The sequence below is a fragment of the Equus caballus genome, chromosome 25, assembly GCF_041296265.1.
Source record: "Equus caballus isolate H_3958 breed thoroughbred chromosome 25, TB-T2T, whole genome shotgun sequence".
Classification (NCBI taxonomy): Eukaryota; Metazoa; Chordata; class Mammalia; order Perissodactyla; family Equidae; genus Equus; species Equus caballus.
This window is the reverse complement of record NC_091708.1, coordinates 36,596,152-36,614,012: the sequence shown is the minus strand read 5'-3', so window position 1 is coordinate 36,614,012 and position 17,861 is coordinate 36,596,152. Positions and strand designations below refer to the sequence as shown.

The window sequence follows — 17,861 nt, the reverse complement described above, 5'->3', positions numbered from 1 at the left end:
TCGGGTAGGGAGAACAATGGAATTATTTAGGGCAGCGACTTGGCTGACAATTATCAAAATTATCTGGGGAGCTTAAAAAATTCCGGGATTACTCAGAATGTCTGGGGCCTGAGAAATTGTTTTTAAAGGCATCTGAAGAAATTGTGCTGCAGTGTGAAGCTGTTTTAAAACTATCCATGAATCATACTCATTCACAGAAGTAACCCCTCTTACCCCATTTTATTTCAAACACGGAGAACAAGTACAAAGCAAAGGTTGCATCTGAAGAAAATCTCTCAAACCCGACAGTGTTACAGTAGAACAGAGTTCACACATGGAAATGGGGCAGTGGCCCAGCCCCAGGCCTTTATCCCCAGGGAGGCCTGGTCAGCGAGGTGGCCGCACTCAGAGCACCTGACCAGGACACCAGCAGAGCGGGCGGGCGTGTGCTCTGTCTGGAGGGCTGAACTGTCACCAAGTCAGTGGATGACAACTTAGACCATTTGAGGATTAACTTGAGTATAAAAACAAAAATTCAAACTATTTCCTTCAGAGCTTGAGTTTCCCTTAAGTTCACATTTATAAATTAGTCTTCACAGTTAATCCTATTTGGGAACAAGAAATAAATGAGCACACTTCTGGCTTCCTACACATGGTACAGTCGTACATTAATTCTTGACTTGCGCGGTCCGTGGACCTCAGTTTTGGGAAGGGCTGAGTGGCAGCCTTTGCGGATCGTCTGCAATGTGCTAGATAACGTGCATGTTTTATTTCAAAATCTGTCAGCGACCCTGAAGGCAGATATTATGAATCCCACTTTATAGATGAGGAAACTAAGGCTCAGAGAGGCTAAGAAACTTGCCCAAGGTCATGCTAGGAAGTTGCAGAACCAGAACTTGAACAGAGAACAGCCTGAGGGCATACTGTACATTTATATTTTCCATATCCCATGCCTCCTTCCCACAGAGGAAAACGCTTAACACTGGGTGTTGGGTGAACTGCCAGCATTCAGGCAGGTGAGGGAAGGCCTGGTCCGTAGCAGGGGTTCAGAGAAGACGGCTGAGCTTTCAAATACTGTTTGCCTTCTGAAGCTCCATGCCAGACGCTGGGCTCTCCTCCTCGTCATTCATCAAGTTATAAACGTAGATAAAAATATTAGGAAAATCTGCGCTCTACTTAAAAAAATTATTTCCACTTTTCCCTTTACAACAGAGTAAATTAAGCACACGGCTTGATTGTTTGAACAGAGTCTAAGAGCTAAACTGAACTTGTTCCTAACCGTTTTCAAAGGCTCTCTACGCATCACACAGCCGCCTGCAGTTCTGGTGGTATAGACTCGACAGGTCACTGAAGGAATTACCCTAAAGATTCACATTACAATCCAGATACAAGGGGTGCACCCGTGGCTCGCTGAGCCACCCACCTTGTTAACAACCCAGCTGAGACTGTCCACAACCGTTAAAGAAAGGACTTTGCAATTTGCCCACTGGTCGCAGGTGACCAGTGCCCCTCCCCCCAGCTGCTCTGCATTCAGCGTCTGCTGCAAAGCCCGGCCCCCTTTGGGGCACCTGCTGAACCCTCGTGTCTTAGTTGATCTAGGCGACCAGGTGGCCACTTTGGAGAGAAGACTCAGGTAAGGCAAAGTGGTTGCTGGCTCTGGGAAGGCACGCTGTGTCCGCCTTCAGGTGCTTGAAGTCCACCCGTGCATCTGTTTGGCCACCTGGTGCACGTAGCCGATGTCAGGTCTCTGGTTGGGGTCGGGGTGGATGCACATACTGACCAGTTCTCGTAACTGCGGGGAGAGAACGGTGGTGTTACTCCCAAGAAAGCGGCCTTGCGGAGGCTCGTCCCCAGCCCTTCTGCACTGACTCATTTAGCCCGCACAGCGAGCAGGTGAGGAAGGACGCTCAGAGGGGTGAGTCGCGGGGCCTGCTCACACGGCCACCAGGGAGAGCCAGCGCCAATCCTAGGTCTGTCTGGCCCCAACGGCCGTGCTTTGAGACCCTCAGAGTGGTTGACTCCAAATAATTTTGAACTGTCCACACTACTGGGCAAGTGTGTGTGTCTGTGTGTGTGTGTGTCTGCTGTCAGTCATGCAGATACCCAAACCAGAGGACAAAACTCAAGGCAAGGGCTTACTGATCATAATAAATGCATTAACATGCAGCAGGGCTGCAGCCTGCCCACCCCCTGGCCTCTTGATTGTGCTCATGAAAGACGGAGCTTTTAATTACACAGACACCGAAGGCTGCGCCCACCTCAGGGTGGGGGAGGGGCACCTTGAGCCTCTGATCGCCTCCCTTCTGATAGCCAGAGTGCCAATTATTTTAACGGTAATTAAAATAATGACCTTAAAAAGCCTACATCTTAACTTGCATCACTGGGCTCGCTGCTGTGTTTTCATTTAAATACCGGCTGCTGGAGGGGCTGGCTGGCCCTGTGGGGTCAGGTTGGGCAGCAGCGGGGGAGAGGGCTGCTCCCGAAGAGGGGCTCACGGGGACTCAGTGGCCAAGCTCAGGGACTCTGATGCTGGATGCTGGAAGGTCATGTGGAGGCCCTGGGTTACTGTACACACAGTCACTCCTGGGGTCTGTCAGGCTGCAAACAAGGGCTTCCTCCAGGTGGGACATTTTGAGCATCCCCTCCAACTTGGGTGCCACCTGGGGATTCCACTGCATCATAAACCCCGGAAGCCCCTGGCAGATGTGGGTGAGCCGCTGGCCTGCTGGGACGCTCCCGGAGTCTGAGGTTGCCCGTGAGGACACAATACCTTCAGACCCTTATTCCTAACAGTATTCAGGGGAGGGCAGCTGTGATTGGCCTCTGACAGGTTAAAGGACTCAAACCCAGATTAAGGTGAAGTCTTTGTGACCCCACTGCTCTTGTGAGTAGACCATGTTTGAAAATTTCAGAAATCAAGAGAAACAAAAATAGTACAGTGTCTTATTTTCATCTCTAGGAAGTGGTATAACTTCAAAAGTTAGGTAAAAAAGCTAGGAAGCACCTTGTTCCCAGACACACGACCTAGAAAGGGCCCGTAACTGGTGAGCGCCGGGTGCTCTGGGGTGTAGGTTCACGAATGCGGAGCGACTGACTGGATTATGGTTCCCATTTATAGTGGGAAACTGAGGCACAGGGAAGCTGTGATGTACTCCAAGTTGCATGGCTTCAAGCTTCTTGCTTCTGAAGTCCAAATTTAAACAAAAGGTCAGAAAAGAAAAACCAAATGCAACTATTAACTTGGTAACTAGTTTTAAAAACTAGTTATTAACTAGGTTTTCCTTTTCTGCCAACTCCCCCTCCAGAGCATGAGTACCTCCTCCAAAGGTACGTAGTAGAACCCTGTAAGCCACTAGAGCAACAGCCACGAGAGCGCGCACTGAGCAACTCCACGGGGCCGCGTGCCCCTGCCCCTCACCCTGCGTCCCCTGGGAGGCTGCAGAGCCAGCGAGCGTGGCATTGAGCACAAAGGCTGCCAGGAGGAGGGTGGCCAGTGGCCCTACTGGTCGGCCTGCCTGGACACAGGGTGAGAGCACACTGGCACACCTGGTCTCTGCGGCTTGGCCTGCCCAGGCTCCGGCCCCTGGCAGACAAGGGCCGCTTCCCCCAAGGCCTTCAGGACTGGGAGGGCAGTGAGGGGCACAGAGGCACCTCAGCCCCACTGGACAATCGACTACTGAGAGGTGTGCCAGCAAGAAACAGGCTGGCGCATGGCCAGGTGCAGGGTCCTCGGGGTTCAAATCCCGCCTTCACCACTTGCAAGTTATGTGACCTTGGGCAAGCTATTTAACCTGTCTGCGTCTCAGTTTCCTCGGAGGTGAAATGGGCTGGGGGCAGGATTCTACACAGTGGGTCATAAATGAGGCTGTCATCATCGTGAGGCCCAGGGAGGTCTCAGACTCCCCTTCACGCCTGCCAGCATTAACCTGGAACAGAAGGTGACCCTTTGTATCATTTACTCTGAGCCAGGCGCTGTGTTTCCTCCAGCGGCTACTTCTGATGATGCTGGGGTCAATGTCAGTCAGGTGCTGGACTGAGCATGTCACGTGCATCACCTTAACCCTTACACGCACCCTGGGAGGTAAATTCTAGGATTATCCCCACTTTACAGATGAGGAAACTGAGGCTCAGAAAAGTTCAGTGACTCGTCCAAGAGCAGTGAAGGGAGAGTGTAAACCCATGCATCTGTCTACATCCTTAGCCATGCTGTGCTGTAGACCTGTCATTTCATCCTCACGTTTTATCCACGAAGGTGAAGTATTAGCCCTGTTTTCAAGATAATGGAACTGAGGAAGATGATGCCCACACACAGCTAGAACCTGGAGCACCCGATGCCAGACCTGTCAGAGTCTGTGTCCAGAGCCCCTGCAGCCAGTATGAAACACTGAAAATAAAAACCCAAACTCCCACAACTAGAAAGACCTGCAACTAAGATATACAACTATGTACCAGGGGGGTTTGGGAAATAAAGCAGAAAAGAAAAAAAAAAAACCCCAAAAGGTGTGACTTAGGTCTGTGACAGCAAGGAGACCAGTCTGCTTGCCTGGTTTCCTGTCATGGGAGCAGAGCGGCAGCCAACGGTGGTATGGGGCTGGCCAAGGCCCTGCCACCTCCTGCCTCCGCGTCTGGTTCCTGTTGTCTGACACCACACAGAGCCCGTCTCCGGGACCCGCAGCAGCGAGCCTCACACTCAAGCACCGGGTTGGGAGCCAAACGGGCAGAAGTGTGGCGACAGGGGCCGCCTCAGCCAGCTCCCGCCGCTCTGTGCCAGCGGGGGGGCTACAGCACTGCTGTCGGGGGCCCGCACTGGTGTCCGTGAAACCTCTTCGGTAAAATTAATCTATTTTTTCCCCCTCTGAGTCACTTTCCCAGAAATCTTCCCTTCTCCACCCTGTCAAGTGAACCCCAGCTCAACCCCAGAGCCGTGCTATTTGGGACTGCCCCTCCTCGCGAGCTACTGATGGCCGTCCGGTCGTACCAGGCCTGGCCCCGGGCAGCAACTCACCTTCTCAGAGTAATGTTCTCCAGGGAGCGGCGGGTAATCACATTGCTCGATCTTCTGGCAGAGGGAGAAGAGGTTCATTTTATCCCCATAGAAGGGGCTCTGGAGAGCTGCCATCTGCAGGGGCAACGGGAGAGAGGAGCGTTCAGCCTGGAGGTCCGGGGGCAGGAGGGACCACTCCGGGCTGGCTGTGGTCCTTCTCTGGTCCTCAGGCAGCAGCTGTCCAGCAGGACTCCCCCAAACCCTGCGGAAGCTGGGATTCCACAGAAAGTGGCAGTTTTAACGGATTCTGGTTATATAAGCAGATTAAACAGGACAAGGGTTTCAGTTGACAAAACTTTAGAGGCCGTAAGGAAGGGGCAGCTGAATACTGAGGGCCAGCCACGTGCCGGCATGCACCCCGCCTCACGCTTCGGCTCTCAAGGACCAATTCTGGTCGTGTGCACATAGCAGGTGGGGACACAGGCTCTGCTCTGGGATTGGGGCCTGGGCCCAGCAGCGTCTCTCTGGTGCACCATCTTATATTTCTAAAAACCAATTCCAAAGACACACGTGGGAGGATGTCTATTTAAGAAATACCTTTAGGAAATTACTTAGCTAAGGACTAACATTTTGGGAGCGGGGCGGGGGGGGGGGGGGCGGTGAGGCATTTCATTTAGGGCTTTCGTTCTGGCTGTTTCCGCCAGCCTGTTACAGAGCTGCTGTCTGGGGGCCTGGAGGTCGGGGCAGTGGCTGGCGCTGTCTGTGGAAGCTGGATGCCCAGACACCCTCAGGGAGGGCAGGCAGGATGAGGAAGGCGGCCGGATGCCTGCCCTGGACACAAGGCCTGGGACCCTCTGCTTCACGGAAGCCCCAGGTGGAAGGGAAGCCGGTGCGTGGCCCTGCGGCCAGACACAGCTCCCCGAATGCCAGCTCTGCCCCTGCTCGCTGGGTGTCTGTACACTGGGAAGAGGCTCCCCCTGCAGGGCCCTGGTGAGGCTTGGCTGGCACGGGAGGAAGCCCCACAAGCTGAGCCGCCACTGGCTCAGAGGAGGCTGGCGGCACCCGGCTCCACTGAAGGCTGGCTGGTTCCTGGGCGCTGACGGCCCCGGAGCTTCTCACCCGGTTGGGGATCTACCAGGCCTCCCACTTCTGGAGGGCACTTGGACTCCCTCTAAGTTGGAGCACTACTGGGGTGCCTTCCAAGAAGGGGGCGCCAGGTGCTGTGGGGGCTCCGAGAGGCAGCCCCCTGAGTCGATTGATCCCTGCTGAGCCTCGAGTGCTTCTCGTCCCTCCCACTCACCGCCTGCCACCAGGGCGGCCTGACGCCTCCTGCCAGTGGCGTGCCATCGGGCGACTGTGCCGCCGGGCCACTCGGCCCTGGTTCCCTCCGAGGAGCCAAGGCCCCTCTGCACTGACTGCCCAGCCGAGGGCTCCTGGGCTCTGGCTGTGACGGGGCACCGGGACGCCTGGGAAACCCTCACTTGTCCTCAGGCCCCGGGGGGCAGCGCGCCCTATCTCAGGGCAGGAGGCGCCCGTGGTAGCTGGGCTTGGGGGCGCCCGTTGGCTTTAGTTTCCCGGTCTGCCCCGTCCTCTGCTCACCCCCGTGAACAGGTCTGGTGGCCCTAAGAGCAGGGCCTGCCTCCAGAAGGGCCCAGGGGCTTCGGAGCCCACGCAGTGTCCTTGGGTTTATAAATGCCCATTGGGGAGGTGGCAGCGTGTGGCCAGAGATGGTGGGGCTTCCTCTGACCCAGGTCCCGAGTCTGGCCAGGGTGGCACCTTGTGGGCCCAGGGGCTGGCTGTGCCAAACACTTTGGGGTGGGCGTTTATGGGCCAGCCTCCCCTCTCTCCTCCCTCCACCAGGGGCTCCGGCCCCTCTGAGGACGGCTAGGAACCCGTCTGGACTGTGACAACCCCCTTGCGGGATGGCTGCGGGCAGTGGCTGTGCACTTGGTAGGGCAGGATGAGTACGCAGGGGCCCCGCCACTGTGGGATCCACCAGCCTCACCGGGAGCTGAGTGTGCGAAACGGCATTGCTTGGGTGATGTGTTTCCAAAAATTAGCATGAGAATCTTGGGCGCAAAGGGTTAATTGGGCAGTTTCAAAAGGCCATCTGTTGCCACAGCAGAGAGCAGCTGAGCTCCAGTGCGGTCACTCGGGGTCATCTGGGTGCCCTCCGAGTTGTGGCTGGAGGATTAAGATGGATTTTCCTGGAAAGTGCCTCTGTTCAGAGCAGAAAGGACATTTAAATGTTGGCCCCACTAACACAGGCCCTGGTTTTGCACGTGTTGGACCTGGGAGAGGGACTGGTGGTCCTTTCAACAAGCCGATCTGATCTGATCTGCACAGACCTTACCGTTCGGGATTCCAAAAGGGCCCCAGAAATAGGCAGGGGCGAGCCCCATATCCGCTATTGCCTTCAGATCATTTCTCCCTCCTTTCCACACCCTCCCCACACCGTTTCAGAGAAGCTTCTTGAACAGGCTCAGCAGCGGGCTATGCCCGAGGAGCCTGCTCGGCGCCCCTACTCACGGGGCTTCTCCATCCATAAACGCAGATTCTAGCAGTGGCGGTGTCCTGCCTGCTCCCTGTCAGCTGCTGGCCACGAGCCTGCCACCCAGATCAGGACATCGGGCTGTGAAGGGACCTCTGGGGCGCCTCCAGACGCGGGGATCAGAGCGATTGCCCTGGCCAGCGGGACCTCCCACCCTGACGGGTGGCAGCAGAGGAGGAAGTGCTGCTTGGCGCTGATGCTGGCTGCCTCGTTAGAACGCCAATGCCACGGCTGCCCCGCAGACGCTGAACTTTTTCTCCCTGACGTTATTGGGATGACACGTAGCCAGGGAAATGGGAGAGAGTGGGCACTTGCCCCCACTTGGAGGGCGCCGAGAAGCTGGTGTGTGATCTGAGATGTCAGAGGGAGAAGGGGAATCCGACTTCAGAGACTGCCTGACTCCCGTCCTGTCAGGGCCCCAGACACCCATCTCGTCACCCCGAATCTCCCAAGCACGTCCTGGAGTGAAGGCTGGACCCAGAGGCCAGTCGCCGAGCAATCTGCAGCCCTGCTCCCCCACAAGGCAGGGGCCTCCCCACCGCTCGGCTCAAGCCAGGATTCCAGTGCAGGGGTCTGTACAAGGCGAGGCTGATCGCTGGTCTGTCTCCCTGGCCCGCTCTCTTGCTGGGTCTCAGTCCCACACGGGCCCCTGGAGGCAGCTGTGAGAAGGCCCCCCACCAAGCACCCTTCAGCTCCATGCTCAGAGCTGAGCTCCCACGTAAATAAATAAATTCTGCAGAGCCCAGGCAGCCTGCTGGGCGTCTCCACGGGGCGCGCTGGGGAACGAAAACAAAGCACTGGGTCTCCACAGGAGCTAGCTTGTGCATCTCCGCTGGAGCTCCCGGAGCAGAGGAGGGCCGCTGAAGTCGCTCGGGGCTCCACAGGACCTGCTTCCCCTCGCACGGGCTCTGGGGAGAGGCCGCATGTCTTTCTCTACCACAGTCATGCCGACCCCAGTGGCCGGGGAGCAGGGAGAGGCCCTGGCTCCAGAAGGATGGCACGTCGCGCCCTGCTTTGGGCCAGGTCCTGGCCCATCTTGGCCGCTTCCTTGCTGTGTGATGCTGGAAAGTCTTTCCACCTCTCTGAGCCTCAGTTTCTAACGTGAAGTTGGGACCAGCCTGGTGCGATTCTTGTAAGTCACTCCAACGTCCAGGGCTGTGCCGTTCCCAGCTGCTGAGGCAGCTGTTGGGCATGTTTCTCCTGATGCTGACCTCTTCAAGGCAGATCCCACTGGGCACCCCCCGAGGGGCACTGGCCAGGTGCAGTGCTTTGTGGGTCAGCATCAGAGCTCAGGGTGACCTCAGGACATCCTTGGTGGACAGTGCGATGCCCGGGTGAAGGGGGTGTGGTGAGCTGATTAGTGGCCCCAAAGATGTCCACGCCCCAATCCTGGGAGCCTGTGACTGTGCTACCTTATATGGCGTGGTTGAATTGAGAGTCCCTAGGTGGGAGAGTGTGCTAGGTGATCCAGGTGGGCCCGAAAGGTAACCACGAGCATCCTTCTAAGAGGGAGGCAGAGGGAGACGATTACAGAAAGGGCAAGGAGGTGTGTCGACAGAGCAATACGAGGACGGGGTCGCCAGCCAAGGAATGTAGGCGGCCTTTCATTTTCCACAGCAAAGGCAAGGGAATGGGTACTCCCTGGAACCAGTGAAACTGATTTTGGACTTCTGGCCTCCAGAACGGTGAAGGAATAACTTTATGTTCTATGAGTCCATCACCTCTGCGGTACTCAGTTACAGCTGCCACAGGGAACTAACAGAGGGCCTTCTGAGACTGCCCCCCACCTTGGGGCTCGGGGAAGGGCAGGCCTGTCCCCATCGGGGGCAGTTTTCTCGGGCTCCGCTGTCACCTCGGGCCCCAGATTGCCCCAGCTCAGGTGTGCTCCACGGGGGCCGTGCTCAGATGGGGTCCGGAGTGGGTGGGCATGTGGCTGGGGGAGCCTCTGTCACAGCTTCTCAGGCTGGGCCCCCGCAACACACCACAGGCTGGGTAGTGGGAGCTCCAGCCGTGTCCGCGGGATGTTTCCTTCCAATTACCAGGCCCCGGGCTCGGATGCCTCTCCCTCCCTGCGTGCTGGGAAAACATCCGCTTCCCAGCAGGGCTGGAGGAACAGGGAGAAGGGTGGCAGCTTGGGGCAGAGCCCCTGAAGCCTGTCAGCCTTGGAGGGGCTGGCCATGGCCGGCCACGTCAGCCACGCGAGCCCTCTTGTGTGGGAGACCCAGGGCCACTGGGTTTAGATCAGCGCCACTGTCCACGAGGATGTCAATGCCCACGGGACTGGACTGATTGATTTCATTGACTTTCCCCTGCCGACACGCGCATGCCCTAACCCCCCCCCCCACCCCCCCACCGCTGGCTGCAAGCCACGTGGGCCTGCACACAGCCAACAAATAAATCAACTCGGCTGAGCCAGAGCCTGGATGCTGGTGAGCCACTAACACGGATGCTGCCTCGTTAGACATGCATTTGGGTGCCCACTTGAGGACTCAGAGGGCCGCCTGGCTGGGGATCCCCGCGGGGGCACCGTGGGCTGGCGCTGCTGCCTCTCCTCTCGGAGCTGAGACAAAGGCTGAGCTGGCTCTCCTGCAGGAGGCCTGGCCCAGCACAGGGAGCCAGCTGCTGTCCCCCCTGGCCCAGTCCCGGGGCTGTTATGAAGACCGTGCGTGCTGTCTCACAGCCCTGGGGGTGGGCAGGGTGCTGTTCAAAGCCTTTGGTGTCTGTTATTTTGTTTATCTGGATTGTGACAATGCAGGACAGGTACTATGCCCATTTTACAGATGGAGAGACTGGGGATCAGCAAGATGGATGGAATCCCAGAGCCGCCAAGCACTGGTCCAGGGCCAGGGTGGTGGGAGGGTGTGGCCACCAGCACGGAGATACCAAAGGCTCGGGCCTCCCTCCCACTGGCAGCTGCCACAGCTTCATGGCCAAGAGTGGCTCCTGCTCCCCAGACCCCAGTTATCTGGGGCCCCGGGGTAACTGGCCAAAATGGGAGGGGGCTTCCATTTGTTCATGCTGTCTCATATTCTGAGCCTACTGAGACTCAGAAATGTTCCTGTCCCTTGGTCCAAGCCGGCCACCAGATCTGGAAATGGCCATCTGGCGGCTCCATTTCATGGCTCAGGGGAGCGGGGGTGGTCGTTAGTGAGACCCACGTTGCTGGGCCTGGAAGGATGTGGACACCCCTCATGGGGGAGCATTTCGGGGTCAGGGGCCAGAGCTGGCTCCCTGTCCCCAGGGACCTGCATGGGGCCTGATCCACAGGGAATGACAGTGTACAAAACCACCTGGTTACCATGGAAACTTGGGCGGGGGCAGCTGGGGATGTGGGGCAAGCACCAGTCCCCTGAGCAACCAGACCCCCGCCTGTGCTCCTCCATCACACGAGCAGACATGGGGCTCTGTCGGCTTCCAGGCTGCTCCCTTCCCAGATCAGAGCAGCCGAGGCAGGGCCGGCACCCAGACTGCCCAGGCTGCCCCTCTAACAACCTCCTCCGGCCGGACGTTGCTAATCAGGCACACGGTGAAGGATGGGGCCCTGATGGTACTGACGCCGCAGAGGACATCTCGCATGCCCGGGTTCCCACCCTGAGCTGGTGGGGGAGCCCTGCCCGGGCTGGGAGCCCGCCACACACCCACCCCAGGCCACGGAGCTGCGGGCCAGATGCTCACCTCGTACAGCAAACAGCCCAGAGACCAGATGTCGGATTTGAAGTTGTAGCCATTCTCATGGATCCTCTCCGGTGACATGTAGTACGGCGTCCCCACTGAAACACAGCAAGGGGTTGGGGCTTACGCTCCGTGCAGGGACAGGACGCGTCGGGGAGGGGCGGGCGTGGGGGCTGGGGACAGACCCTGCCTCCATCTCGATCAGACCCTAGGCAGCCCCCTCCCCCTCTCCCGTTGCCTCCTCTGTCAAATGCCACCGTCAATGCTGACCAAGCACGTCACGTGTGTTCCTAACAGTCCCACGAGGAGGCATCCCCGCTTTACAGATGGGGAAACTGAGGCTCAGAAAAGCAGCAGGACTGAGGTTCAAAGCCAGATCTTCAGGCTCCAGAAACTGAGCTCTTAGCCACCCACCTTGGCTAGCACCGATCGGCAAATCAGACTTGGGATTGGCCAAGATTTCTTAACCAGGACAGAAAAGAAACTAATCCTAGAAGAAAGGATTGATAATTTGGACTTCATTAAAATTGGGAACTTCAGCTCACCAAGGGACCATTCCCAGAGTTAGAGGGCGAGCCACAGACGGGGAGAAGACAGCGTCAACACACACCCAACAATGGCCTCCTATATAGAATATACTTAAAAACGCCTATAAATCAGTAAATAAAAGACAAACACACCCCTTGCTCAAATCAGCAGAAGACCTGAAGGGGTGCTTCACAAAAGAGAATGCCCAAGTGGCCGATAGGCACACGGAACAATGTGATTCTCCTCATACTGATCGGGGCAACACAAACGAAAGCACAGCGAGTCACTACCCCCACCCACCTGGAGGTTACAGTTGAAAAGACTGACAGACACCAAGGTGGGTGATGTGCGGAGCAACCGAAACCCTCCACACTGCTGATGGGGATGGAAAATGGTACAGCCACCTTGGAAATCGTCCGGCAGTATCGACTACAGCTGAACACTGCTGACACTGCCACCCAGCAGCTCCACTCCTAGCACATGCCCGAGAGAAGCGAGTGCTTCTTTCCATCAAAAGACACAGTCGAGAATGTGCAGAGGGCTTTGTCCTAACAGCCAGAGACTGGAAACAAATGTCAATCAACAGTAGAGTAGGTAAACCGATAATGTGATCTATTCACACAATGGAATACTAGACTGCAATGAAAAAGAGCCAGCCTCAGGTACACGCAACAGAACGGATCAATCTCATGGACATAAAGTTGAGGGAAAGCAGCCAGGCACAAGACCACACACTATTTGATTCCATTTTCATCAAGAACAGGCAAAACTACTCTGAGGGGGTAGTGATGAGGAAGGGGTCTCAAGGGACCTTTACTGTACGTACCACATCTCAATTAAAATGCAAAACAGAAAAAGCGGTTTTTAATGGTGAGGGTCGGGCTCTTCTGCCAAGAGAAAAGCTGAAGGACGGTGGGAATTCTTTTTGTGGTCCCTCTTCTTGCCCCCAGGAAAGGCCAACTTTCAGGAAACTGTGGAAGGGTGTGCCCTGCCCTTCCAGTGCCTGCAAGGCTGTCTCTGGGCAGAGGATGCGCACTTTCGAAGATCTGGACCTGTGCAAAGATGGGAGGATTTCCTGAGAGGGAGTGAGCTTCCCATCACCAGAGGCATGCAAGCTGCAGCAGAGGGGTTGATTGGGCAGGGCAGAGGTGGGGCCCAGGAATCTGGATTTGTAACCAGAGATTCTGCTCTCAGTGCTTTTGGAGGATGATTGTCCTGGAAGCTCTAGAACCAGATTTTAAAGGTTGCTATACAGAGGACTAGAGATACCATGTGAACGCGACAGTGGCTGCTGCTGCTCTGACCAGAGTCTGCGGAGGGAGCTGGAGTCCAGCGCGGATGCGGCTATGGAGGAGGGACGCTCAGCACCACAGACACACGCGGGGCCCTGGGAGGAGAACAGGCCGCTTGCTGAGCTGGACTCGGAAAGCAACAGGTGCCCCAGAGCAGGGGCCGGGACTTCAGAAATTCATGGGCCAAAGTCGTTCTGGGCAAACACAGGGTGGGTGAGGGTGTTAAAAAAACACAAAACCCCAGCTACAATTTAATGTCACTCTTATTTTAAAAAGAAAAGACAGTTTAATGCTAGAATAAGTAGAAAACTCATCATCTCAAAATCAAGGTCAGTCTTTTACATTGAAAAAGTTTGACAGCCTTATTATCTTCTTGTTTTTCTCATCCCATTGGAGATGGATGAGAAACTGTCAACCCCAAAGTGGACAGACTCTGAACAGTGTTGGAAACCCCTGCTCCGGGCGTGAGCTCCCTGGCGGCAGGACCTTTTTACCAAAGCGCCCCACGGCCTGCACAGGACCAGCTCACGGAGCTTCTAAGCCGGCTGCACATCCAGTCAAGAATCCACCCAAAGCTATCAGATAGCAAGTCAACATCAACTCTTTTATCTGACAGCCTAACACACTGTTTACTTAACTGAGGGCTGCCCAAGGGGGGCTACCCGATTCCTGCTTTATCAGGATGCCAAGCACCCTTCGAGGGCAGTAATCCCTAAACAAGGACAGCAGCCATCACTTAAAAACGTGCTTTGAGAAACGTGTCATCCTATACGCATGCTTTATGGCTGAAATCAGGGGGCTAATGGCTATTTGGCAGAAAGAGCTGTCAGTCAACGGACAAATCCGTGTGGGATTCTGTAAGCGAACTGTGACTTCCAGTGGCAACCCCTTGTACACGTTGGTCATGAGGGAGCAAAATGAAAATGAAGGGAAGGGCCAAGCGTGAAACGGATGACTTGTCATATCCAAACCACAGGACGGAATCCAAACACATCTCAGTTAACAGCGGGGGCCTCAGACCAAACTGTAAGTGACTCTAGCCCCCGGGGGCAGTGGACGGACCTGACTACGAGGCAAGGACTGTCTCTCACACTGAACAACCACGCGGGGCTGAAGGAGGACACACAGAGACAGCGGGAGGATGGAGGTCGGAGGCCTGGTCCTCAGTGACGGCCAGCAGCATCCACTGTCTGGCTGCACCGCACCCCTAAGACCCTGGCCAAGCCCCGCGGGCTGGGGGTGCGGGCTGGCTCTGACACCTCTGGCCACCCTCAGTCTTGTCCTCTGCTCCTTTCAGATCCGCCCGGGGCTCAACAGGAGGGATTTGGGGGAGAGACAGGCTGCAGAGTGGCCAGGCTTTGGCCTGGGGCTGCCCTGGCCATGGCCCCTCTGAAAGTGAAGGCTTTGAGGGCCTGGGCCCCTGCTCGAGACCCACCCCCCACCAGCCACAACAGCCCCAGGCTGCTCTTCAAGTCACCGCTGTGCCTTGGCACATGCTGTTCCCTTTGCCTCCTGGGGAGCTCCTTTAAGGTCCGGTGAAACTGCCCCTGCCCTGGCCAGGGAGAGCCCGCTGTTCAGGGAAGCCTGGACATTTGTTTTGTCCTCTGTTCCGGCACCACTTTCTCCCTCTGCCCAGGCTCCAGATCCCTGCCTCAGCCCTACTGGTGGTGAAAGCCTTGGGGTGCAGGGGGGGCGGGGGGCGGGTTAGGGACCACCACCACCCTTTCACCTCCATGCTCCACCCCAACCTTCTCCTTCTTCATGGCTCTTTCTGCTTTTACCCCAGTTTCCACTGGTAGAAGGGAAAAAAGGCAAACCCCCAAATGTCATCTGGACTTTCTTCTAAGATGCCAGTGCTGCAGATGCCATGCATCCCTCAGTCTGTCCATCCATCTGTCTATCCACCCATCCATCCGTCCATCCATCATTCATCCATCCATAATCGTCCATCTATCGTCTGCTCATCTATTCATCCATTCATCAGTGCATCCGTCCATCCATCCATAATTGTCCACCCATTGTCCACCCATCCACCTATCCATCCCTCCATCCATCTGCATCCAATGTTAACGGAGACCTCACATTGTGCTAGGCCCTTCCAGGAGTGGGCCCATCAGGAGGTAGTGAGTTGCCTGTCCCGGGAAGTGTCCAGAAGGAGCCAGTTGGTCAAGGAAAGGCTGGACTCACCAGTGACCACAGCCGAATCCCCTGGAGGAGCTTGTTAAACATCCAGATCCCCCACCGAACCCCAGACCTGTGGGCTCAGAATCTCCAGGGCTGGACCTTGGGCACCCGCATTCCTCATAAGATCGTGGGAGACTCTGACGCAGGTTACAGCCTGAGAGGAGCTGTGCAAAGCCTCACCCACCCGCCACTCTTTCAGGTGCTCAGAAACATCTGAGGAACAAATGAATTGATGAAACATTAATCGTTAACAGAAGGAAGTCTGGCCTGTTCCTGCAGGGCCGGGGGTCCTCGTGGCCCGCCTCTGGGCAGATTCTCCAGTGCCCTGACCCAGGAGGGGCTGCTCCCCCTTGGTCTGCGAGTCTTAGAGTTGGGATGCTCTGCCCCATCAGAGGGGTTCTCAACTCGTGCCAGGGGTGTACAAGGGTGTGTGTGGCGAGGGTGAACACAGCACCTCTTCCTGCTTCGCCAGCTTTGCCCAGGAATGTCTGTAAAACCTGATTTTATACCAACAGCAAATACTCAAACGTGATGAAGCATAATGCACAACTTGTATGAGTTTCAGAGATAAAGTGAGAGACCTCACAGAAGTTCCAAGCTCGCAGTGGCCCCGGAGGATGTGTCCCCAAGCCCCAGGGGAGCACTGTTTCTGGGGAAGAACCAGAGAAGCTGGCAAGGGGAGGTGCCCTGAAGGCCACGCCTGGGCCTGGCGCCTCATCCAGCCCCACGGGGACCCCTGGGGGCACCTCCAGCTGGCAGCGCAGCAGCACAGCAGAGCACAGCCTGTGTCTCGGAGCCCCTTCCAGCAATGTCCCCATCAGATCCTCGCTGGGAGCCGCGCCCCCACCCTCGCTCCTCACAGTGGGGGACCAAGCTCTGCATATGAAAGAGGAGCCTGACAAACCCTGACCTTCCCCACGTCTTTACCTAGAACTCCCAGATTTCAAACCGGGCAGATATCAGAGGCGAACGCAGGACCTCAAAGCGGGAGGCTGATTAAAGGGCCCCGCGTCGCCCAGATGCGCCACTCCTGTCAAAACAAACTTGGCCGTGTTTGGAAATGCTTACGGTGTTTGAAAGATGTTCATTAGATATGAAAAAGGCGAAGATTTCACATGAAGGAGAGGCTGGCGGCGTGGGCTGCGCTTCCTCCCCAAGCCGTGGTTTTGAAAATGGCTGGAGAACGTGAGGTCCTTGCTGACATCCATCCACCAGGTAGGACCCTGGGCTGGGCGTCTGCGCCCCAGTGGGGAATCCTGATGGCACAGGGTTGGACTCATGGTCCCTGGGGTCCTCCCCTCCACCCTGTGGAGCCTCGGTTTCCCTCTCTGGAAAATGGGGATGGTACAACCTACCGCACACGGGTGTGCAGGTTGAAGGGCTCTGGGAAGCCCCCACTGCCCACAGAGCCCGGAGGGAGAGGTGGGAGCACGGCAGGGGAAGAACACAGGGCGGTGAAGACCAGATTCTGGAACCCAAGCGCCTTCCTTTGCGCTGGCCTGTGTGGTCTGCATTTTCCCCTCACCGTGACCCGTCCTCTGAAACACCCTCCCTGTCCCCAACATCCAGTCAGGCCCCACACCCTGAGGGTCCTCCCCTTCCCTCTGTCACTCACTTGGATGATTGACTGGCACAGCCCCTCGCTGTCTTGCCGACTCCCACCCCAAGGTAGGGGCCCTGCCCCCAATACCTGTGCCTGGCCGGCTCCTCACCCCCAGGGAGAAAGGCCGGGTCCTCAGCCTGGCATTCGAGGCCTCTCCAGACTCTCCCAGCTCCCCGCTCAACACTGGATCTTTCGGCAGCAACACACACCCACCCCTACTACAAGGCTCACCTGTGTTACCACTTATTATCAAATCCTCCTTAAATTAATTACCAGCTGACCCCATGCCGGGCCACAGGCAGCCCTCAGGAAAAGCAGCGATGTTGAAAAAACACTGTACTTTTATCAGCACTGACTTAATTTCAGATTGTTTACATCCGTACAAACGTCTGCCTATTTCTGGTTCCCACACTGAGCAGCTCTAACAGATGTGAGGATCAGGTACCCAATTCTGAGATTTTACATGGCACCGTGCGGCTTCCAGGTACCAGGGTCTCTTCCAAGACAGCTCGGAGAGTCTCGGATGGGAAACGCGCGTGTGGCCACGCCTCACCCTCTCCTGCCACGTGACTCTGCCTGGAGCACCCTGCCTGGCATGGCAAATGTGCCCACCTGGCCGCACCTGGGCTTTCCCACCCCCAGGGTGCCTGGAGCACTAAATGAGGTGACACCTGGGATGTGATGATCAGAACAGTGCTAGTTCATGGTGAAGACCTAAATGGATGCTCCCCCGACGCTGTAAGCTCCAGAGGGCAGGGGCCTGGCACAAAGCCTTCTCAAGTGAAGGAGCAAATGAATGGATGACCTGTAGTCTGCATCCTAGACCGGATCGATTCCTCACTTGCTGTCCCCAGGAGACCCTACCCTTCCCTCTCTGGCATCAGCTCATCTCGTTCTAATACTTTGTGCCCCTGAAAATGCTAGGGATGCGGCAGACAAGCCATGTGCCACTCGCCAGCCAGGTGTGACCTCCCGTGACCTCCCACCCAGGTGTGGGCCCTCAGAACGTGGGATCTACCTGCTGAAGCAGGTCTTCTGGGCCAACTGTTCCCAGGGGTCCTGGGCTGC

General features: G+C 56.6%; 1 protein-coding gene across 4 annotated transcripts in view; it reads right to left on the bottom strand.

Moving 5' to 3' along the window:
• Positions 1 to 200: 200 nt before the first annotated feature.
• Positions 201 to 17,861, bottom strand: part of NEK6 (NIMA related kinase 6) — an 85,005-nt gene continuing 67,344 nt past the window's right edge. For all 4 annotated transcript variants that reach the window (XM_023628839.2, XM_023628838.2, XM_005605778.4 and 1 more), the window contains 3 exons: positions 11,190 to 11,284; positions 4,985 to 5,098; positions 201 to 1,771 (listed from right to left, as the gene is read on the bottom strand). In XM_023628839.2, the coding sequence (XP_023484607.1) occupies positions 1,661 to 1,771; positions 4,985 to 5,098; positions 11,190 to 11,284 (320 nt within the window). In that variant the 3' untranslated portion in view covers positions 201 to 1,660. The remainder of the gene's footprint in view (positions 1,772 to 4,984; positions 5,099 to 11,189; positions 11,285 to 17,861) is intronic.